General features: G+C 36.8%; 1 protein-coding gene across 4 annotated transcripts in view; it reads left to right on the forward strand.

The window, feature by feature from the left end:
• The first annotated feature begins 1720 nt into the window (after positions 1-1720).
• LOC108769166 (tensin-1) overlaps positions 1721-25474 on the forward strand; it is a 62022-nt gene continuing 38268 nt past the window's right edge. For 2 of the 4 annotated variants that reach the window (XM_018519994.1, XM_018519995.1), the window contains exons 1-2: positions 1721-2412; positions 8997-9077. In XM_018519994.1, coding sequence (XP_018375496.1) covers positions 2374-2412; positions 8997-9077 — 120 coding nt within the window. In that variant the 5' untranslated portion in view covers positions 1721-2373. Of the gene's footprint in view, positions 2413-8996; positions 9078-22786; positions 22853-25474 lie in introns of those variants that run through there. The other 2 variants (XM_018519996.1, XM_018519999.1) reach the window with 2 other exon arrangements.

Here is a 25474-nt window from a genome sequence, read left to right on the forward strand (position 1 = left end):
TAATTACAGCGTGCAAGAGAATAAAAAAAAGTTAGAACAAATTTTTCACACGCCACTGCATTCGAGACAGTTCGCGAAACGATAATCGCGAGTTGAGGTACACGAAAGTATAATACGTCTGCGAAGAACTGTAAGGCCCAGTTTCACACCTCATGGTTAATTTTTAACCGAGGTTTAACTTATTCCTTGTCTCTTTCTAACGCTAAAATTGGAAAGAGATAACAAATAAGTTGAACCTCGGTTAAGAGTTAACCGTGAGTTGTGAAACTGGGCCTAAGAAGACACGAAGAGGTAATGTCGCCCAGGTGCTCGACCGGCCTCTGCCAAACTCGCATCTCGCCTCCACCCCCTCTCTCATTTTCTCCCGTTCTCTCTTTCTTTCTTCCGTTATTCTTCTTCGACTTGTTCGACTCGTCACGACCAGTCGGTCAGTTCCTCTTTTTCCACAACGCACGATCCTTCCTAGGACTCTATACCTCTTTACTCTTATCCGTGCGCCATTGGCCATTAGCAACCGCGCCGTCCGCCGTCCGTATCACCGAGGCCCCGACTGGCCCCGGCGCGGTAAAGGGCCCCTCTTACCGGGTCCCGCGGGCCAGTCTTTCGTCGCGCGTTCACCGGTGCTCCGGCCTCCTCAGGCCTCCTCGCGTTCTGGCCGATGATCTGCCTCCTCGGCGATGATCTGGCCATGTGCCATCATGATTTTATACGGGTACGCGTGTTTCTACGATGACTACCTGTGAGTGCATCACATGGCCGACAATTGACGATAGCTCCATATGCGCGAGAAGCTCAACGTGGCTCGTTGCACCGCTTCACTGTCTAATACTTGCTCTTATTTTACCTGTTAATGTGACTCGATGATAATGTTGCGATTGCGCGCGTATTAAGAGTTATAGTTTTCCGTTGAATTTTACGTCAATATTGTCAAACAAACGACGATCCGGCAATCCAATCGCGGTGAAAGAGATTTCACATTTCAGTTGCATACGCCGCGCCACACGGTGATTTATCGGTAGTTGGCCTAGATACGCAATTGTTATAGATGGAATCGTGATTTTAAAAGGATTGGATCTCTCGACCTTGAATATTGCATCGTCAATGAATGATAGTGTCTACTGCACGTATTTCTTTGTCATTTTTTCTGAAAATTGTGTCGCGCACAATTTCGTATATTGAGTGACTTTTTGAATGTGATATATTTGTTTCGACAATTGAGGTGAAAAAGATGTGCGTGACGTGCGTGATGGCGTACGAGGACGTAGTATTCGAATAAAGTGGCAGTCTCTCTGGTTACAGTCATTCTCACGAGGAACTCGATATAAAATCAAAGTAGCTTTAGTAAAGTAATATGTAAAAGCTTCAATTGACATATTCTCTTTATATTCGTGCTTATATACTTCAAGTAATTAAGTCTCTCTAATTAAGCATTTAATTTACTTTTAGAGATTGAAAGGATAAGATGCAAAACTCTGATACTCTTCCTCAAAAGTTTCTCAAATGAAAACAATTTCTTAAATATTTTATAAGATTTTTTAATCAAAATAAATTAAAAAATAGTTTAATTGGAAAAATGCTATAATTTAACTTTGTCTCTTCTCGTGTTACTTTTTCGAGTCCATCCTCTAAATAAACCATAAATTAATAATTAATTGGCCGTTATCCGTTTAATTTAAATCTGTTATTATTTGTGTACCCGATGTAAACATTAATTAAACGTATATATCGGTGTATAATGTAATACAAATTAATTCTTTAGTTCCTTTTCGTATATTTGCATTTGCGATCCGAGCTATCTGATGATACAAACCAAACCAGTTGAAATTCCAGTTGCAAATGTCGTACCGACTATCACATGAACGCGCAAAGGTCGACCAGTCTTTATTTCTTTTCCAATCGGCGACAAATACCTCATTTAAATATACCTGAGAAATTTAGCCTCGTAAATTTTTAATATATCCAGATCGACGACCGCGTCCACTTCTCATATTGTTATTAAAATATGTGTCATTATAATTGATGTAAGAATATCCCTTTTCAAAAGTTAAAAGTCCTTCAAAAGTGCTATCGATTTTTCGACGATAAAACTGAAGCTATTAGCTTAAACTTGAAAAGGATTATATCGAGAATGCAGTTGGATGCATCGTGGATTTTTTTTTTTCGAAAAGTGCCGATGAAAGTAACGCAATGTTAAAACTTTTCATCGAATTCGCACGATGTAAAACGAGAGTGTAGTAAAAATGCGTCGCAGTGTTTTTTATGTGAACTGAAAAACAATTCTATGTATTGTAAGTTTTATCCGAAAAGTATCCAATATATTCCTGAGAAAAACGCAACCGATGCCGACCAGATGGGATGTGATGTATACTTATTATGGCAGAAACGTTCTCAAAGAGATCCGTCGCAGCTAAGGTGAATTTTATCACAATTCATTAACTATAGTTAAGCGTAACGATATTATTTAGATTGATTATAAGACGAGAAAATATAATAATCATATCGATACTTTACCTATTTCTTTCCATTTTATTTATAGGACAGCATTAAAAAAATTTTCTTCTCTACATGTATATATAAAAAATTGAAAAGACGCTTTATATAAAGTACTCATATACAGAAAAAAATTAAAAAGATGCTATCCTATGAATAGGACAATGGAAAGAGAAATGGATGAACAACAAACAGATAAGAAATCGTTTAATTCAGTAATCACAACGACAACGATCAATTTATTTACACGTGTCTATCTTATTAGGTGTTAAACTTAATTCCTGCCGTTTTTCGTCTCCAAAATTGATTTGTTTCGAAGGGAAGATGAATGAATACCTTCAAAGTAATTTCCTCCATTTTCTACTTTATTACTACTAATTAATAATACCTTATTAATGATACTTTGATTAAGGTATTTCCCTTCGAAACAAATCAATTTTGGAGACGAAAAACGGCAGGAATTAAGTTTAACACCTAATAATTCGACGATTGTATCATTTCTAAGATCAGCCATGCGACAACAAAGCGTGCGTGAATACTAAAGATCGTGGAAAGGTATCGCTATCCTCCCGTGTAGGCCACGAAATCTCGTAAATGTGGCATTGACGTACGAGAGGCTTTTAGCTGACTACAGTTATTCGTCCGAGAGATCTTTTAAGCGCGCGCAAGTCAGACGGGGTATGTAATTTTCATGTACGACTCTCTCTTCCTCCTCTTCCTTTTCTTCTCTTTCCCGACAGGCGGCTAAGCGAGTAAAGCGAGTAAGCGCAACGCCCGTGACACGCACGCGGCCGCACGCGTTTCGCACGGAATCTCGCGCGTGTGCAGTGTGCGTCATACGCACTCGTCTCGCCTTGTCTCGTTTTGCTCCGTACCAGGGGGATACGAGCGTGCTGTAAGGAATTTTTCTTCGCGCTTCCTTACGATCGCGTCTTCCTCCTTTCGAGGAAGTGAACGGATATAAATCTCTCCCCTCGCGTATCTCGCCTCGTTCCTCTGTTTACGAAACTGCGTTACGCTACGGAACGATCTCGTATACCTTGAACACTCGAACAATCGCTAAGAAGTTAGAACAAGTGCCAGAATGTTACATTCGAGCAGAAGAAAGATTGCACAGCCTCGTATGCGGCAAAGTATGCGGATCCCGAAGCGAATTGACGCGTTGATTTTGAATACGTTAACATTGTGTTTGTGACGGCTGCATCGGGAAATGAACGCAATATTTATTAATTTAATGAACGACCGTGCGTTCGAGTATCATACAATAGAAATAGTACGCTATATCGAATATAACGCGATTTATTAATTTGAAAGTGCTTCAATTTTTATGAGTTCAAAATTTTACTTGATTGGCACGTTCGCGAGTGAATAAATAAATAATGGACCGTCGACAGCATCCCGCGTGTCTATTCGTGCACCAAATTTTTCGTGCTCTACCACGACTGATATGCCCCATTATGTTTTCATTCCGCTTTGAAATGTTCTTATTTCGTCTTTTTGTCGCTATTCTGCAACGCGCGGCGTCAATCCTATTAAAACGCGAAACACGGAAAGGCAATTTCGATCGCGATAAAGTAAAAACGTTTTCGTTTGTGAAACAATCTTGCGCCATCAGGGTACTTTATCAGTGTACTCTATCAGCATCCCAAGTATCTATCGTTTCCGTTCGATAAACTCGGCTGAGATTAATTTACGTTCAACGAATTTAGTAATCTCATAGTTATTATAAATTGCGTTTTAAATTGTCCTGAGGTACGCGCGATTGTTCTCGTCATACACTCGATACACTGACAGCACATTGTATTCGTACAATGCTGGTGTAATTTAAAACTTCTCGACGCGCATAGCCGATGGTAAAAGCCGGATAGCGACGCGTTCACCCACTCGAATAACAAATATTCGGTTCTTTCTGTTCTACGTTTTAACTATTGTTAAAATCTCTGGGTTGTTTTATCGGTCCGCTTGACTTCAATGTTCTCGTTTTCAAAGAAATTAACCAATCTTGTACGAACGTAATAAATTATTACATCGGTACTATTATTACTATTCTCGTTGTCCCGTATATCGTTTCATTTTTCTGATTTTCGAGATTATAAGCATCTTTGCATTCGCAATAATATTTTTGAAAGAAGGATAATTTTAGAACTGTGTAAGAATAAATTCTTGCGATTGTCAGAATTCTGGGGATTGAACAGCTCGTGAATTATCTTGATAAACGTCATCTGATTCAAGATTTGGCGTTCTGGTTTCTAAAATAGCCGATCTAATTATTGGGACATGTTCTAATCGGGAGTCATCGATTTTCAATACAGTCGACTCTTACGCGCGATGATTCGATTCCCATTCTGTGATGGCATTCTGAATCATTTAAATGCTGCGCACGTTTTACGCAACGTCCTTTCTATCCTGCGTCGGTATTCTCCGTCACGACTCTCGTGACGGAGCGCACGAAAATGTCAACAGTTACAACGTGACTACGCTTGGTAAGCGCGGCGAACTATGCAGACTTGCGCGCGGATGCAATTTCGTTCGCGATAACGTAACGAATATCCCATTATCGCCAGAAACTGACACTCACCTCATTCGCTCCTTTCCGGTGGGATAAGCTCGAATCTAATCGGAACCCGCGAAGCTTTCACAGAGAGACAAAGCTGTTTAATATCGATATCAGATAAGAGCATATTTCTTCTGATTGACGTATCTATGAATAATTGTGACAGAATGCAATTGTAATTGCGATATAATTGTAATGTAATTGGCTTTAAAATTGCCTTTACATAAAAAAACAAAAAAAACAGAAAAGAATCGGTTGAATAATTAAGGAATTTAATGTTAATTAAACATTTTTTCATAATAAAAGCCGTTTCCATCTTACGTTGTGCTTGGATATTTATCTTGATAGATAGCCGTACATTTTGATAGACTTTCTCGAAATTGCCTGCGGATCGACATCTCCGGGGCGTGAAAGTATTCGGGCTAGATCGCATGAGAATGACAGGGTATACGATAGTGACACAATATGTTTCTGGCCTCTGGCATACAATATTAATCGAATCTCTTAACTTCCGCATAATTTCGCGAAATTCAACGATCGGTGAAAGTATTCTTTGCCATATACGACATACCTCTTACGACGTAAATGGATTTACTGTTGAGCATGGGTGACCCGTTCGCAATAAAATAGACGAATAAAAAGGTTACGACAGCAATTTCTACAGCATCCGTTGAAAGAATCAGCAGATGCGAAATTCTGTTACTCAACGACGCAAGTAATAAATCGATTTAATGTTTTTCCAATCTATATTATAGACTTTGTACCGATAAAATATATTCATTAAAAATAGAAAAAATATTTGTCTTATTCTAAGAAAAGATATTTCTAATGAAAATAAGCATTCTATAGTTTTTAAAGATTTATTGAAGGGTAAAAAATTGGAGCTGAAGTAGTATTAACACAAAACTTACTGTTATATTGGCCAATACAATATACGTATAATATTTAAATATGAAAGATTATACAATTGATTGTAATTGTTCAACGAAAGAATAAAACGATGTCGGTTTCCGCGGTTTGTCGCGGTTCTCCAACAAAAGTAGAACAACCGTGATTCTTCAACGAGAGTGTACTTGGTATCCGGCAAAGTTAGAGTGATGAAAATTCTGTCAACAAGCTTGTTAGTCCGCACGTGTACCGCAATTTCGTTGGTAGATGATGAGACATGAGAAGAGTTGCGATTGTTTCCGTCCAACATTCTAAATACTGGCGTATGAAATATCGTGCAATTAATGAAATGTGTATACATATTGCAAGGAAGAACAAGGAAGAATTATTAAAGGATCTGCGAAGAAGAATAATTGACAATAATTGAGGAAATCGTAGCATAAAAGTTGCAATGTTGAGAATCTCTTTTTAGAATAAAAAGAGAGAAATGAGATTTTTTTATTTATACATGCGTGTGATCATTATTATCAATTCATTAATTTAATTTTAAAAAGTCTATATATCGGAGAGGAAAATAATCCCGGTTTTACATATCAGAACAGGTGCGCCACAGAATGGATGATTGGTGTCATTGCGTCATTTGGCTGATACTTACGTGCAACGCGAACGAGAGAAGCGCATAGCTCAAGTGGGATATAAGCGATCGAATAAAATAACCGATGTGTTTCGCCACCGTGAAATATATCGTGGATTTATAGTGCCGTAATAATCGTAGCGATTCCTCGCTGGCGGCAGCACCATGTGCGGCTGCGAGCGTCGTAGAGAAACGGTCTTTTACATTCTTCGATTGTCGTGATCGTTCAATCGATTCGTTTTAACGCTCGTTTTAATGCCTGCGAGATATTAGCACGGCCGATTGCTTGCGCTGGTGGAAATGCGGTAATTGCGGAACAGCATGATGCTTGTGCGGCGCAGCGGAATGAGTTTTTATCATAAAACTAGGCGATGATAAAAGAAATTATAGACACACAAGGTAACTCATCTTAATATACATGTACCTATATAGAAAAAGTACATTGACATAAAAAAATTTAATCGTAAATTTAAAAACAATATTTTTCAAATTTACAAGTGACTTCCTTTCCTCGAATTATAATATTTCTAATAATTATAAAATTATATTTTTATGAATTAATTATTTTACTAAATTATTTTATGTTGTTATTTAAAATTATTATGTAATTTATATGATTTATAATTGTTATATAATATAATTGAATTAATTATTATTAATGTTATTATATAAAATTATTATATAATTTGTAACATTATTATTAATATATGCAACAAATACATATTATAGCGAATTTACATAATAAATTTTTATTTTAGTAATAATTCCATCGCATAAAGTAATTTTAGTACCTATATTCATGCGAAGATAATATTTCTTTTGAATATACAAGAATAATTTTGTATCCCTGCTTTCTAATACTGATCTAAGAATAATTGGGGGAAAGAGATAATTTCACGTTTTGTATTCATAATAATAATAGCTATTCCATCCCTATATTTTTATAAACCATCCATCCCCCATGGAATTCTCTCTCAGTGAGTATTCCAGTCGCCCTTCTGCGCAGTGGCATAATAATTCAGGAAAATCCCAGCGATTCCGGGAGGAGATCCTCCCAGAGACAAGTTCGATGAAACACAACAATGAGAATCATCCGGGAGGATTAAAACTTGGATTATATTGCGGTACGAATCTACTGATCAAAATACTTCCAGTTAGAAAAAATTCACCACAGAAATCACAGCGAAATTATAAATTAAACGCATTGTATTTTGCTACGTTTTAATTCGTAAGTTTCTTTTCATCAAACTTTCCCGCTGTTACGTATTGATTCATTTTTGAAACTTTATCAAATTGAACTATCTTTCATTATTTATAAATATTTCGCTCCAATATTCTTGTTGTGGATTATGAAAAAGAAATATATGGTCGCATTCTGTAAAGACATAATTGCGTTAGGTGTCGTTATTTAGTACGTTCCACCCCTGGTGCTTTTATTTATCGTCGTGTTTGGAGGGTCGCTATTTTTATCGGCTATATAATCGGCGAGACACGTTTGACCAAGCGAGAGATATCCTTATACCGGAAATACGAGTCTTTCGATCTTATTTATAAAAAGATATTTTTTCAGTTCAGTTTTTTTAGTACCAAAAATATTATAAAAATGAACAAGCCATATTAAACCAATTTATTCGTGGTCAAACCGCTCCGATCGATCAAATATATTTTTAAATTACATTTGTATATAGTCATTTGCTTCCTATGACATTTATAAAAAAAGGAAAGGAAAGTCGATAAAAATTTTCTAGGTAAGGCTCCGTCGGACAGTCTTTCTTTGAGCCGAGAGACAAGCAGTTGCCTCTCGATTGAGGGGAGAAACGAAATTTTCCAAATTTCGTTTCGACGCGTGAGGGCAGGGATGATCGCCAGCCAAATTGACTATTGAAAGGAAATGGCGAGTCTGCGGAAGGTAGGGGGTCGCGTTCCGGTGTACGGATGTCCTCGAAACGGAAAAAGGAAATTAAATTCTTGTCGTAGGCCAGGTCTGCCTTTATTGTTTTCCAACGGTGTGTGCGTAGAGGTATAGTTTTCCTACTGTGTGATGTCACCGTCTGGCAGCCACCCGCCGGATTAGGTGGGTTGTGACCCTTCAAAGCACGGTTGCATTGACGATCTGATAATTATTTCTCGGCGAGCGTATAATAAGTATATTGAAGAGAGCATGAAAACAAATATATTAAGCATGCGAGAATAATAGCATTTTGTTCGTGAGAATATTTGATTATACCAATTTTATTGATGGTACCAAACGTACATTTCTCAGAAGGAATTTTAAACTTGATTTGTATTGCTTTTGTAAAAAAGAAGTCGAATTCTTAGGTCGGTTGATCGTTATTTATATTTCTAAAATCTTTTGAAAGTAGAATCTATGTAAATCCGAAAAATCTTTTCTTTTGCATTGCTTCTAACACCGAGTTCTTTCTGTCACAGTACATGGGTTCGTTTCCTGTGGCGATTCCCGACATTCCCAGCCGCGCGGAATTTGTGCGCTCCCAATTGGAGATCCTTAGGGTAAGTGCTTTCCCTTGATTCTGTTGTGTACTGAAAACTATTTCTAATTTAGCATCCCTTTCTTAAGGGAATATGATTATTATACAAGAAATGACAAATTATGCCTGCGAGGTAACATTGCTTTCCTTCCGGGGACGGCAAAACCTGCTTCTTCCGGTAATGCGTGGCAAGACGAATTATTCTAGCGCGCCTCTTCGCATAATAAGAAGCAATAAGATCCTAGGATAATAGCGTGGCATATACCAGCGGTCCCATTTTCACCCTGTTTGTTTTCCCGTTTTGCATGCATGATGAATTCACCAGTTTTATATTCAAATGGTCGCGCGATCTCGACATTATGTAGATGCGTGTATACGAGATGAGATAAAACTATAGATTTTTCCTCACAATCTCTTAAGATATTTAGATGCTACTTAAAAAAAAACCGTCACCTTCGATCTGTTATGTTTTACAAATCATGCTTGATGTATAATGTAATATCGTAAATAATAACGACGCATGCATAATGATGCCCGCATTGATGGGAGCTTATTTCCCGTCCTAATGCTTGACATCAATTGCAATCAACAGCAAATACATTTCGTAATTAGCCCGAATAGATGAGTACCATATGGCAAAGGAATCAAAACGGTTCTCATGTTTGAGGGGATTATTATTCTAAAGCTGCGCTATTACTGCATAAATCTAGTAATGACCGTACCTGAATGGATCAGCAGAATTTCGGCTTTGAGTTTCATCGGAGTTGGATATTTGTCTACAAGCGAGAATAACTCGTGCCAGGAAGTTCCTACTTAATCTCCAACGTACGTGTGCGAAAGTATTCGTGTTGAGCAGTCTGCGTGTATAAGAACGCATGCTGCTACTTTTCCCGTGATACTACTTCATTAAAGTGTACGTACGCCGCGTTCGTTTTCGTCAATTTTACTTGAATAGTTGCCAACGATTAAAGGTAAATTCATTGGCTTGCTTGTCACATCTTTTCTTTTTCCTACGAATGACAGAGACTTAAACTGTCATGAAGTAATTAACTGTACCGGTACCTATGTCATATTAAATCTTAATTATAACTTATTGGAAATTTGAGTGGAAAGATAAGGGAGAAGATACATTGTGTTGACACGCTTAATTGTTAATTAGCCGACTCCAATATAGACATAAGTAGATTATTGTGAGAGAATTCTATTCTAATACCCGAGTATTAGATGGCGTATTATATTGGTACCTGAGTATATACCAGATGGTATATTAGAAGTATATTATGTCTCCTGCTAATTAAGATTATTTTAATTAATGTATCCAACCATATATTCTTGAAAAGGTATATGCTTTAAAAGTAAAAATTGTATAGAAACAAGAGAGCTTAAATTGTTGAATGAATTGTTATTTAATTAATCATTTAAAATGTCACTTACTACACAGAAATCTTCACAAATGAAATCGATTATCTTTATGAGGCACTGTCAATAGTTTAGTGCAATATTTAAAAAAGTGAAACATAACTAGATTTCCGACTTATTTTACATATAAAAATTTATTTATGGTCTTTCTATAATAATTGACTCCTTTTTACTTATAAATAAATTTGTAGATTTGTGGTAACGAAATCAAAGAATATAAGCAATCTCTAACGTAATGAGTCGTAAATTCGACGAGTCACTTGCCTCTCCATGTTCAGTGATCGTTCCCACTCAATGCGCACTTTCGCAAATCGTCCCTATTGTTATACTCCGTCGTAGAAGATCAGACTTTCAAAGAAGCGTTTAGTGTAACACGCCGTAAATGCACGTATATCGTCTCACCCCTGCAACATTTATATTTATACGGCCGACGTAAATGAGGCGAAAATCACGCTCGGTTGGTTAAGAAACGCTTCACCGGTCGCTTACTGATGCCAGTAGGGTGTCGGTATCTCCATGTTTCGTGGTACAATCGTTAGCAACATTTAAGATATGAAATTTTATTAATGCAACTAATCTAGCACGTATTCTTCTTTTTATTGAATTTTTGACAAGATTTGTTATTCCAAGAAAATACTCCAACTTACAAGATTAAATTACATTTTTTTTTTTGCAGACATATTTTTTTCTCTTTATATGCATGCCGTTTATTTTTATAGCTTTATTATTTATACAATCAAAATTTTATTATTATTTTATTGGTGTATTTTAATAACCATACATTTATATTTACCTGTTGGCTACGTAAACATTATTTGTTAATTGAAAGATAAAATTAATTCGATGTGATAATTGATTTATAAACTTTATTTGTGTAAATAATGCATTATTTTATAAATTTAAGCTTTTCATAGCCGTGTTTAACTTTTCTCAAATTAGAAAATATTTAATTTAAGCAACTCCAGCAGTTTGTATCGATCTTTACAATGAAGATTTATTAAAAAATTTATACACCGTCGATATCAACTATTTTTATGCACCACGTGAATAGTTAATGCCCGTAATGCCCGTAATAGGCACGAGAGCCCGTAATAGAGTTTCGTTTAGTTGAGTTTAATGCTAGTCTATCTATTCTGTAGAATGAATAGATATGTCTAAAAGAAAATCAGAAAATCAAGAAATGTGATCAAATTATCGGACATGCGATCCCTCTGCTCTGACTTTTTATTAGTCATAAAAATTCGAGAGTAATAAAATATTACATGGGTCATCGCAAATAAATTTTTCAACTTAAAATGGTATGAGAAGGGATTGTCTCCTTTTTGTACTTTTGAAGTTGAAAAAGCGGTAAAGTACATGAAATTATAATATACTTTTTAAAATTTAATGCGCATTCATAAAATTCAAGGCAAATTAATTTTGCTTTTATATTTTATATATTTAAACTTACACGAATATTTAAATATTAAAATCTTTTCTCGTTATTTTAAAGAATCTAATTGTCATGATTACTTTTTTTGAAAAATTTGGTATATCTAATTCAGTAGTAAACTAAAACGAGTTTATCGTGAGTTATCTCGTGAGTTTTTATCGTATTTCGGTTTCCTGCTCAAAGGATTTTTCCACAGCAAAACGAAAATTCACAGTGGAGGTCACTCAAAGGGGCTTGCGAAGGGCCTTTACCTCGAATTTAAATTGAAACAAAATCATTCAATGGTATTTCTCTCGCGAGAGTTTAACAAAAAAATGGCAGTGCGAATGAACAGAAATTTATTTGACGAAGTTAGAACATTCACGTGGACAATTTCGTCGTTCTCTTTAGCACATACGAATTTCAAGTGTCGCAGGATGGATAAGCTGTCAAAGCCATCTGCTTTAATTGCCAATTACATGAGACGCTTTCACGGTTTGTCAAACAGTGGTCCGAATTTTTTCGCGAGATATCCAGCTGGGGCACATTGTACTGATACGGTCGGTTAACGGAAATACGTCGTACCAAAAAATTATTTCACCTGAAATAGCTCTTTCAAAGTTACGCACGAATTTTGAAATATCCATTATTGTTTCATCAAACATTGTATCGCGTTACAAATTGAAATATCATACAATATTTTGCCAAAATGTTCTCAATTTATATATGTTTTTTTTCTATTGTATTAAATTTATTCCACATAAATATACTGTGCTATTTTTTATATTAATTAATTGTTAATATTTTTATAGATTAGTTGTCAAATTTCTTTATATTGTATACCTACTAGTTATTAAATACTCTTAACTTTGCGTTATTGTATAAAATGAGGTCCAAAGAAATCGCGGCTGCGCTATTAAAATTCAAAATCAAATCGATGAGCCATCGTGGAATGTAATTTAATCGGGAAAAATCCAATAAACGCATTCTACAGCGGCATGATGTATTGGCATACCATCGGTTTCTTTTTCTCAGGTTTCTGTCTTGCCAAGTTATTAAAGCTATGACAAAGGCAGTCGTGTCAAAGAAATACGATCTTGAGGTATGCATCCGAAAGTACCTGTGACAGCAAACAATCGGAAATCATTTCTACAAAACTAAGAATACAACGTTAGAGTTTAAATTGAATTTAATTTAAGTTCTTTGAAACCATTCAAATCGATTGATCTAATTATGATTCACTAAGATTATGTATTTCCTATGATGATACCAGTATTAAACATCAATAGTAATTTAATTATTCGAATGCGTTTAAAACTCATAAATTTGTAAACGTCTAGAATCGCCAAAATGGTCTTTTTTCTTGTATCGTTGCACACGCATGGAATAATTTTGTCATCGTGCATTAACGAGCCGAGGATAAATAAAATAAATGTACGCAAGTAGAAATTTGTCACGGTGATCAATGACATAGAAGCGTCACTTTCGTGGATCACGACGAATGGGGTAGTTTGTCATGAAGGAGGGTATCTTTCCACCCTTGACACATTGACCACCCTATAGACACAGCGACAGCGGAAGGTACTGAAACGCACGAGAACACGTACAGGGTATATCACAATACGTGTAGGTATCCATATTGATTTCGGGGATGCGTAGCCGCCGACCTCTTTCACTGGCTCTTTCCTTCTCTGGTATTTCGGGATGCTCTTTTATCGCGAGGGTTGAAAATAAAGAAAAACGCCAACGGTCTAATCTTCCACTGGTTCGCGCTACACACTAATTACCAGGGATCTCTTAACGCCGTTGTTCTAACCTAAATTACCACCGATTGTGTGTTTTGTAGAAGTGTGATCCTTATGAAAACAAAAAAAAAAAGGATAAAACCGGGAAGGTGCACTGCTCAATCGTTTCGAATCTTGGTAACTTTGCGCGATAAAGTCGATTCACGATCGATGAAGAACAAAGAACGAAAATCACGTTTAACCGGTCCATCCTCAAATTACGATTCACCGCGAAACCACCAGGGAATAGTGGAAAGTCGATCTATCCGCACCCACACCTCCGTCTTCTCACATTTACGACGATGCGGTTTCGGCATTGGTTTACCAGACAATCGTCGACAATGTCGACGACGCCGTGTTACATGTAGCCGTGTTACATATAGGTCATGTACAATCCGCAACGAACCGACAATACCGATTAAACATCTGCACAACTCTGGCAGGCGTGAATTTCGATGTTACGCCCGCACGAACATGATCTTTGTGCTGGTTCGTGACAGCAGCAGCGCGGCGATAGTGACGAAGTGCATTTTTCCGTTTTCCATAGCATCGAGCTCGTTGAAATTATACATCGGTTTCTGTGTCCGTTTTATGTATCCACCGTTTCTATATATCTATATTCGCGGAGCTCACCACCGATCTCTCGTAATCCTTTCCGTGGGGTCGTCGTTATCAAAAGTACGCGCCTCCGCATACAGCAGCGGCGGGTCTTACGAGATTGCCGAACACGGTTTAAAACGATAGCCTGCCGGTGCCCTGGCATTCCCGTAGGTCGTTGAACTCTTTCGTTGGACGTGTGTGCGAATCGTCCTTCTCCCCTCTTTTTCGTTTCTTGGTCCCGAGACGCGAGTGCGTGAACGTGAAACACTGTCGCGCGAGCGATGTGTTGGTGATGTAGATTGCAGATGCGACGAGAGTGGGCTTTTGACGCAAAAAGTTTAGCAACGTCGGGCACCGTCGGCCGAGAGATACTTTAAATGGACGGTGTTTATGCAAAAATGAGTTAATCCGCAGAGTGAAAGTTTTAAGTAAATTCGGTTTGAAAAGCTTTCCGCTGCCTGCAATTATTTGGAAGAAACTGAAGAGAAAGAAGAAAAGAAGGAGGGGGAAAAAAGAATCGCCAAGTTAACTCGTTCTACCACAGCGAAACACCCACCATGCGGATATTCTCAGTCGTAGATTACAGAAACGTATTGGCAAGGAATTCGAGGATTATCACCAAGAAGTGTTCGGCGCGAGCGAGCTCGGCACGTACGTCAATGCAACACGCCATCGATCGAAAGGCAATACGAAGCGGCTTATCTGTCGCTCTTTTTATTACTCTCCCGGGCTCACTTTTACGAGAGGATCCACCAGCCAGACTACCGATAGAGTCTCTACAGCGCTTACGGTATTTTCCCCTTTCTTTCTCTCTCACACTCTATTTTCCCTACGGTCTTCTCATATCCCATTCATTCCTACTCCTTTCCTTCTTCACGGCAAGCAAGGTTTTCTTCCAAGACGCAGAAAATCGAGAGATGCTCGATTCAGGTCAAAGTCAAAGAGCCTTTCCACGGTTCCAAATATTTTTACACTCGATGTGGTTTCAGCTATTCCTGGCATCAGTTACGCGTTTTGCTCGACGATGTATAAGAAATCATCCTGTTCGATATAGATAACAGAACATGCTCGTCTAAAAATGGATATATTTTCTGCAAACTCTATAGATACAGCAAACTCTCTTACAAAATTTTTCGCCGTTAAGGAATGAGAAAAAAGTTAAAACGAGAAACAAAATTTTCTTTTACAGATATTTTTATTTATTTTCAAACATTTTACCATAAGTATATTTATAAGAGTTTACCTGGATCTAATTCTTTAATTGACCGTAGTCTTTATTATTTACATTATTATTGAAAATCTATGATAAAATGGACAATTTAATTAATCATATCAGAATAATTGAATTCGTAATTTTAGTTGTTCGTCGTTTTAAGGATTTATTTCAAGAAGTTTTAATTACGCGTTTCCAGTATCAGATTTCAACAATTAAAATATTTGCGAGTCGATTTCTGAGGAAGAAGAATGATTTAATCCCGAGTAAGAAAAAGTGACTTCCGTATAAACTTCCTTGGTCGTTCTAAAAGTCCTCTTTTATTAGCTACAATAAAGAATAGCCATGTGATATTGCCTCTCTCATCATTGAGATTCATAAATTCTCCGTAGTCTCTCTATATTAGAGTTCTAAATTCTCAAGAAGTTATACTTTGTGGTTACTCCGACAAGGAATATAAAATTTCTGTAAAACTTTTAATTAACATAATAAGAAAATGCACAATTTTCGAAATATCTTTTACCTTAGAAAACTCGGCATACATTTTATTCCTTCTTTTATTTAAAGAAGATTTAATATTTATCTGTACATTTGCAAAATAATATTCTAAGTCATTTTTTAATAATATATTGAAGTATTATTTTACAATTTCTTAGTCTGTCATTTAAATCTGCATTAACAGGCTCTAAATTAAAGTTTCAAAAATAGCGACCTGCGCCGATGGGTTAAAATAATTATTGCATCGGTTACTGCTGTAACGGTACTTTGTTATCGCGAAGTGTATTCAATCAATCAAGTAGTCGCTCGAGTAACTCACGCAGTGCGTGTACGCCAACGCAAGAGAAGGAGAACAGCCGCGTGCCGTCTTTGTCACTTATTCATAGCATCAAGTAATTTATATCTTCCTCATCAACGCTATTATCTCGACCGGCGCTTCATAGCCAGCGTGCAATAAACTCTGCGGTGCATTTCCATACGGACAGCGGAGATTCCCGACCGCCCATGTCCGGCTCGTTGGGAATCCTTTTGCTGGCGCAGGTTTATCCGCCTGTTCACTGTGAACGTCAGGCAAGCCGAGCACCACCGGATATTTACAGTCTGCAGTCTACGCGTTGTTCCTACTTTAATATCCTGTCATTGCCCCTGACAAACGCGAAAAGAGAAACAGCAGGCCGGGCAAAGAGGCAGCGGAGTTTCAGAAGGGTGAAGCTTAAAGGATAAGGCAAGGATAAAGCGAGCACAGACAAAGTAAAACTACTATTTTTAAGTTTTCTTTATTCTTGGAATATTAATTAACTATTTACCGCCTCTTTATTATCATAATTGTTTGATTAGGTTCTTAATATTTATACAATTTTAATATTATTAAGTTTCTTATTTCTAAACACTTTTGCAAAGATGTTGAATTTTCGTAAAAATAATTTTTAAATTGAAGAAAGGAAAATATAATGTATTTATGATATTACTATGAATAAGAAAAGTTTCAAAAAAGTGTATATACACGAGTGTATATAATACGATATACTCGTATTATATATTTAGTTCAAAATATAACTTGATAAAATGTGCTATTGTAACAAAAACATTTACGAATTTTGATTGAAGAAAAAAATCAGTTTGAGTGACACGGAATCGCGGTAACAGAATATGCACTGAAATACGCGAGATATGGAAAAATAGACTTCTATTTTATAGTGGTACGAGCGGCCATAATAGAGAATTCGCGTTATTATTTTATTGAACAGAGCGATAATAGCTGATATTATTCGATAAAAAATATCCGGCGGGTATTTTTTGAACAAAGCTCGTTATCGATTTGCAAACTTGCATTCTGTATCTGTACGAAAGATAGGATACGTAGACGCGAAGAAGATACCACGTGGTTTTCCGTCGCACAGGAAGGCCGAAGGCCTCTCTCGTTGGAATGGAGATCGGGATGCGATGTCTGTACTATTTTTCCCTCCCTTTCTCTCTTTCGCTTGCTGGACACGAGCCCGTCTTTTGAAACTATCTCAAATGATCTCGGATATTACAGTGAAACTCTCCCGTCGTTGCGGCAGTTCCATTCGCGTCCGTTCTGTTGCACGCTTTTCTTCTTGTAACTCATGCCGAATAGTCTCGGAAAGGAGGAAACTTCTTACACGATGTTATCTCCGTGCAGTTTCAAGGAGAGCGAAGATGAAAATGGCGGGTTCCAATATCGGAATCACGTGTGCATGTGACGATGCAGAACTATGATTTCATTTTGGATTATGATTCGATTTTACATTATCAATAATAAATTTCTGACTTTTTCGGAAGATTTATCAGTAATTGAATTTTAAACACATAATGGATTAGTAAAATTGGATTACTGCGGATATTGATACATACTCTCGCAGTGATGCATGTTATTAATTTGTTCTGTTGGTACATTCAGTTTCCAATGGGTTTCTATATAATGTTGTATCCAATCAAATATATTCGCGGCGCTTCATATTTTGTAAATTTGTAAATGTATATCTAGGTAATTAAGAAGAGAGATTATAAAATTTAATAATGTTAAAATAACCTTCTTCCCTAATAAGCTTCCCCGGTAAGTTTCGAAAACTAATATCCTTTTTATTAAATCATAGAAAATATTGCAATACCATAATTATTTTCTTATTATTTTTACGTAGATAATTATAGAATATAAAGATATAAATAAATTGCACCAAAGTATATAAATAAAGTTCTAACACAAGACAAGATACGGTAGTAGGTATAACTCGTATTTCAAACAAGAAAGTTTTAATATAATTTTCTGTAACTATAATATTTGATAAATTAAGGTGTTATTCGACGGTTCTCTATTTGATAAATTGAGGTGTTATTCGACAGTGATTACGACGTTGATCGATCGAAGTAGCAGTTCAATCAATATTGTGATAATTTCCAGACAATCAAATCAGTATAATTAAGCCCACAAAAATGCAATCGCCTTTTTCCCTTTTTCTCCTTGATCACACATCAGCAATTTGAGCGATTACTGCAAATTCATTGCGTCTTGCAGTAGGTACTGATCATCGCCAATAATTATCTCATCTGCCGCGCCATAACTAAACCAGTTCTTGTTGGCTGATTGGCCATGGATGCCAAGGAACGTGTCATTAAATATTTACGAAAGACTAACGCATGACACACGTGTGCTTTAAACTAATCGCAACGTCCTTGATAATGCAATGTGGCGTTGCTAGTTTACTTACTTTGCTCCGGTCATCTCGATTCTATTTTAAAATAATAATAATATTGTGAATAGACTCTATTAATAAAAATACAACAAAAATTCATGACATCCACAAAACACAAAAGTTGATTCCCCTGTCTTTTATAAACATTCTGACATACCATAAAAGAAAATATAAACCAAGAAGAAAAGCTTGTTTCGTGGCAGATTTCAATGTTAAAATTTAGAATACGTCCTTTGAAGCTGTTCCAAGGGCGCATTTTTGCCATTAGAAAGCGAAGACAAACCGATCGAAGGGCGTATCTCGCATCCCGCTGTGCGGAAGGGGATGACGTACGTACGTTCAGTATGCAAGAGTGGCTACAGCAAGCAGGTCGGTGCCAGAAGCGATACTTTTTGGAGAAAGATGTACGGGGTGGCGAAAGAGGAGGGGACATTTCTGCAGAAAAGCCGGAAGCTAGACCCGTCACGGATTTTCTTTATGGCAAGCCACGGGGTTTCCGCGTATAGCGCATCGTGGCTAGAACGCCTTGTACGCACGCAAGGGGTCCAACGTGACGACTCTCGTTCGAGCAAAGGGGTTGTAATATTTAGAGCAGTGACTTTTTCGTGAATTTCTTTCGGTCAAATGCGATTCGCTTTCGGCCTTTTCGCGGAATGTTTCCGGCTTTTAAGCTGGCACGTATTCAAGAAATATTATACATATAGATATGTGCTTGCATACGTTATGAACGAAATGATAAACACACATGACTCTTGAAAATGCTAAATGCATATATTATAGATAGCCAATAAACATAGTGATGAATATATTCCAACTCTTGGGGTAAACCACAATTGTCTCTGTTTCAAGATGTTTAGAAATTTATTTATTACATCTGCGAGTGTAAAAAGAATTGGAAATTTTGCTCCTCACTTGCGGTCGATGCAATGAAAGAAAGGAAAGGTGTGGATAAAAAGAGAAGAAAAGGGGTCGACAGGTCGTAGTTGTGCTTTCTACCGTTTCCGCGGTTAAAAGGTACTATATCGTGGTTGAACACGCCCACCTAAAGCACCTGCTAAGAGCCTTTCCATTCCAGTTGGCGGTACGACAGCGTGTTGCCGACTTAAAAGGTTTAAAGAGCGCCGGTGCAATATATATTGCACGATGAATGCACGGTGATACACAAACCAGTCCATTGTCCTTGAAAAGTATTTTACACGCGTAAAAAATAAAAAATTATTTAAAAAATAAAAATTTTTTATTAAAAATTGTGTGTATTAGATTAATAAAGTTGTACAACAAGGGTTATATTAAAAATCAGTTTGCTTGGAATATTTTCACTATTTATTTTTTCTGATCTATTATATATATATATATACATAAATCACACACACAATAATAATCAAAGGAAGACAGTAGGCTGGCTTTATAATTAAGGTTTAATAAAAAAAAATTATTGAAAAGCGGTTTATATTAAAATAAATATAATTCTCACTGTATATAAACATCACGATCTCGTCTGTTGCAATTCCATTCATGATTTCAGTTTATATCACGAAATAGCAAGAAGATTCGTTCTTGTATTGTGGAGAGATAGCATTGGTAAACATATCCTCTCCATGCATATGTTCCTTTTGGTCCAGACTACGTTATCAGACTTCAGACCGCGCAAAGTACAGTTACTGAATGGTCGTGCGGAAGATCCGTCTTTTCGATGATCAGATATTCACGAACTCTGAGTAGAGATGGGTAGCTGCGGAAGAAGACGTCTAACTAGAACTGCGACGAAGAGGACAAGTTTGCTCATTCAAATTTCAGGGACGACGGCGGTCGATGATACAGCGATTTAATGTTGCATCCTTGTGAAGTCATTGCATCGCATCACTGCCGAAGATCACGACAGCGAGGTCGACGATTTCAGTTGAGTCAACTTTCCCAAACGTGCGTCAGACTTTTAGAGCGCAATTCTTAACGACAAATTTTTTGTGAGACCCGCTAGAAATCGTTATACATAAAATATAAAAATAACACAAGCATACAGTTATAATAAAGAAAATTTGCAAAGAGATATGGTATCTAGTGATATCGACATCAAGTGATATCGATAACGGTTAGCAACTTGATGAAATAGATGTTATCGCAAACTGTTTTTCGTTTAAGCAAGAAAGATTAGAGCAATTGTCGACACGCTGGACAAAGTTTTATTTCGGCAGTGGGCCAACAGAAACGAGAGATAAAGAGCCGGTCGATATCAGAATAGTGACCTCATTGACGTCGTCGTAAAGTTCGCTGATAGAACGGCTAACGGCAGTTTTCGAGGATCCTATTTCCACTGATAGAACAAGAGGGAACAACGTGTCTTTTATCTTACCGATATTCCCAGGAGTTTCTCGAACTAACCAATCTTTCTCCACCATTACAGATTCTTCCGGTCGTTCATGAACTTAAACCTTAGTTTCCCCAATGGGATATTGAGCGATCTCGCGTTTTACTTTCTTTCGTGTTGTCGCTCTTACAATAGATAACCGGTATAGTATTTTTTTAACATGGAAAATTAATTATGTCGATATTTGACCTACTTTGATCATCGCGTATAAAATCCGACTTAAAAAAAAGAAATCACAAAATCGCAGAGTTCGAGAAATTTATTCGATTTGCTATTGCGATTCCGTCGGCCACCGCAGTTTTACACTCGACCGTGTCGATTGTAAATAACCAATTCAAATTCAACACAAGCCCCACTTTCACGCTCGGGTAATTGTTCGCGCGGATCGTTGGATAACCAACCGATTCGTATCCTCGACGCGCTCGCTCGCGGATTCACCCCTCTTCTAACTATTCTGAAACCAGACGAAGCGCTCGAGTCGTTGCTGAGGCACGTTCTTGCGCCTGCTAAATGATGCAAATACTAATAATGGCGCAGAGTGAAACGTTGGATAATTGAAATGTAAACATCGCGCCGCATGCACCCCTGTTGGCGGGATCGGCGAGAAGCGGGATGAGTTTACGGGCTCGGGATGCTGCAAACGTCAGAACCAGCAAAAGACTGGGAAGGAGGTACCGGGGAGATTGTCGGGGACCAAGTCTTGAAGCGAACACTGATGTAACATGCGCGTACGGGTTTCCGGGTTTACAAGAGACGTACGTTTTGACGCGTCGAGACTGACAAGCGGAACGATTAATCTCCGGAACACGCCACGTAATTCAGCTATACTCGCGTTATTGTTTCACATTGCACAAATAATATTTGATTATTCAAAGTCTTCCGCGAAATATCCCAAAATCGTAAATGCCGTTGTCCACAATTCGCAATTAATTTTTCTTCAAAGAGAAAAGCGTGATTGTTTATCGCGATCTTTTTAGGACGGGTAATTTATAAATATAATTAAACGTTGCGTGTCTACTATTTTCAGATAATTGTGCAAAATACAAATATATTATAGTAATAGCGAGTTCTTAGAATATTGAAACTATTTGGTTGCTCATATATAAGATAAATGTAATAGGGTCGTAGTTATTGGCCACCAGACAGTTATTGGCCGCTTGGGTTTACGAAGTCCTAATTAGGATAATGGCTATGTTTATGTCCTCCCCCAACGATCGGACAAGAAGCCGTTGAAATCTGAATTATATCAAAGAAAATTATATTGTAATAGTTTAAAAAAGCCTTTCGTAAAAAATTATTCCTAATACTCCTTTCTTGCACCCTTTTTCTATTCGAAGGCGACTTTTTAAGATTTATCACTGATTGTCTTCTATATTTATTGAGATTGTAGAATACATTAGGAAGACTATTAGAAGGTAACTTCCGGTCGATGACTGAAAGAACGAAATATCGCTAATTACGCGATTAGCGAGACAAAGCGAGCGAAGCGAAATATAGTAAAAGAGATTGATTCGAAGCACACGGAACGGAGCACCGCGCATGATCCTCTACCCCCTCTGTGCTCGTAAAGCTTTTCAAGGGGTGGTTGGGGTCCACGTGGCGCAACACGGTGCTGTCAGTCGCGTCCGACAAGCCAAACGTGTATCACGTTCCAGAGAATAGCCTGATTTGACGCGTTTCGCGATCGCTTTTCCCGATAAGAGTGAATATAGTCAACTTTCTCGACTATTTTCCTCGTCGATCGATCGGCTGTATTCATCGATCGTGCCGTAATATTACGAAAATTCGAACAGGTAAGAAACGCTCCATTTTAATTGTGTGTTGTACAATCTCGATACGTGTATCATTAATCGTATAATAATGAATAACATTTCTGGAAAACAATTGACGCACCTCCGATAACGTTCAATTAGTTTTGCATTTTTCTTTCTCAAATCTGTAATTTGCATTTAAAACGATTCTATACGTTTTTACTTTTTTTGATACATCAGCAAAAAAATGCCTGTAGAAAAATTGGTTCAAATTTCTATATATATAAAATAGGTTTTTATTTTAATTTTTTTTCTATTTTTAAAAGCATTTTTTTTGTTTTTTCTTATACTACATTATCGATAATAATTTGGATGACGTAAAAGGTATCGAAACGCTTTAATTATTTCGCTATTCTGGATTTATTCATGCTACTCCGTTTACTGCAACTTTAATTAACCTTCCTTTGTTACTCGACTTTGTCTCTTCAAGATCCATAATAATGACTTCACTGCGCCCTTTCATATGTCTCTTGTTTTCCTTTATATACAAATTTACATTAAAGTGAAATTTTTCCTTTGCGCGTTTACATAGTTATTACTTTGCATACAGAATGCCTGTAACGTAAGATCTCGAGGGAGGAGTTAAAACAAAATCTTAATCTTTGTAAAATGTGAAACTTGTTTTGTAAAACAACACAGGTTAATAAATGCTTCCTTTTAGTAAAAAACTTTTATCAATTTTGCAATACAATATCCAGAAGGAAAAGAGATTCTTTGAAGAGAAACGACAGACGATTTGTAAGAGATATCCATTTAAAAAAAAGATTACTATAATTTGCGATATAAAACGCAATCGCTACTGCAACCGTTGTAGATGCAAATTGCATAAATTATATCGTGTCTCACTGCATAATTAAAATATCTGGCTCTAATCTGTGCAGGCTGTTAACAAATAGCAACGCGTCTGTTATTAGAACGCCATACGTGTAAAGATGAATGTGTCGTGCGTGCGAACAGAGAACGAAACTAATCAATTCACGAGTGAAGCTCAGCAAAATAAAAAAAAATAGCATCGCGATAAAAGTGAAAGAGGAAGAGAGACAGGGAAAGTATTTCGCGCGCGTCGCCCGTTTACTATAAATTACCGACGTGCTGCCGTCCGTCAATAACTTTTTGCACCGTTAATTTCTTTGTGTCACGTCGTCTCTGTTAATGAGAGCCGCTCTACCCTCTCGTTTCAGCCCGAGAATTAATTAGTTTGAGTAACCCAATTAAAAATGAAAGACTCGCACGAGCACCACCGAGTGTACAATTGCGCGATCGTTCCGCGATTCGTTAGTATGACTACTTTCTCGCAAAAGCGAGCCCGGAATGTGGTATTCAATGAAAATTAAATTACTTTTTCTCAAATGTTCTATTGATGTAAGTGATTCGTATATAAATTTTTCATGCATACAGCCGAATTAATGTTCAACGCGTTCGCATTCGATGGCTAAATTTCTCTGCAGTATTAACTAACTTGTCAGTAATATTTTCTGTGAAAGGTACTTCTCTTTATTTGGTTGCTGTATTTGCATGGTTTAATATCACGCTTGCAATGACCAAGAAAAATCGATGTTGCGAAATAGCCTCGTGAATGCAGACGCGCCGGACGCCATTAAATGCACTCGATTGTACATACATTAAATGCAGATAAACGTCAAAACGGCCGAGAATAAAATAAACCCAGATTCGTTACCGGTTTGTAATCAGAGTTTACATTCCAATTTTTCAGTAAATGCGATATCATCGTGAAAACATATGAACGGTATTATACTGGAATGAATTAACCTGCCACAAAACCAATTCGATATAGCTTTTATCGAATAAATTTAATTTCAAGTTTGATATAAATTACTGGAAATTAATATTCGGTACCGTTTGAATCATATAGAATCCATATTGCACATAGTTTTTTACGCAATAGCATTATTTAATATGCCCCGAGCGTTGTGCGCTAACTTATTTCTGATACAATTGCTTGTGCAATGGTGATTCGCATTTTTCGACGATATTATTTTTACCATTTCTTCGAGCAGCAGGATTATTTTAGTTAATAAAAAACTTATATATTTTAAAATATTGACAATACGTCGTGAAATATTTTATTTCGTAAAAATGCTTTAGCGAATTACAGTTATAATGTGTAAGATTATATTAATTCAGTTCTGCCAATATAAAATGAGTCAAATGAGGAAATTGCCCAAGCTACACTCATAATTAATGATGCTTTTAACAATTAGTGAAATTAGATATTTAACATTGGATTATGCTACTGGCAAACACGTACGAATATTTAAATAAATTTCTTTTATTCTGTCGTGAGATTGAAAACAGTAGAATTGTTTCATTCTATTAAAATAATTAAACGCGGATTCGGGTATGTGAGTTGCTTCAAGTTTTACCGTGCAAAGTTTTAATATTGAGCAAGTACATACATACGATATGTTATGTTATCTGTTCGCGCTATTTCGTTTAAAATGATATCTGAGTACATTTCCCAAATTAGCAAACATATGTACAGCATCATCTAATTATAAGGAATTATTTTATGGAGAAGAGGTTTCCAAGGAAACTTTACTTCTAAAACTGTTTTCTTATCATGCCAAGGAATATTATGTGGCC

This window comes from Trachymyrmex cornetzi, unplaced genomic scaffold (assembly GCF_001594075.2).
Source record: "Trachymyrmex cornetzi isolate Tcor2-1 unplaced genomic scaffold, Tcor1.1 scaffold868, whole genome shotgun sequence".
NCBI classification, from domain to species: domain Eukaryota; kingdom Metazoa; phylum Arthropoda; class Insecta; order Hymenoptera; family Formicidae; genus Trachymyrmex; species Trachymyrmex cornetzi.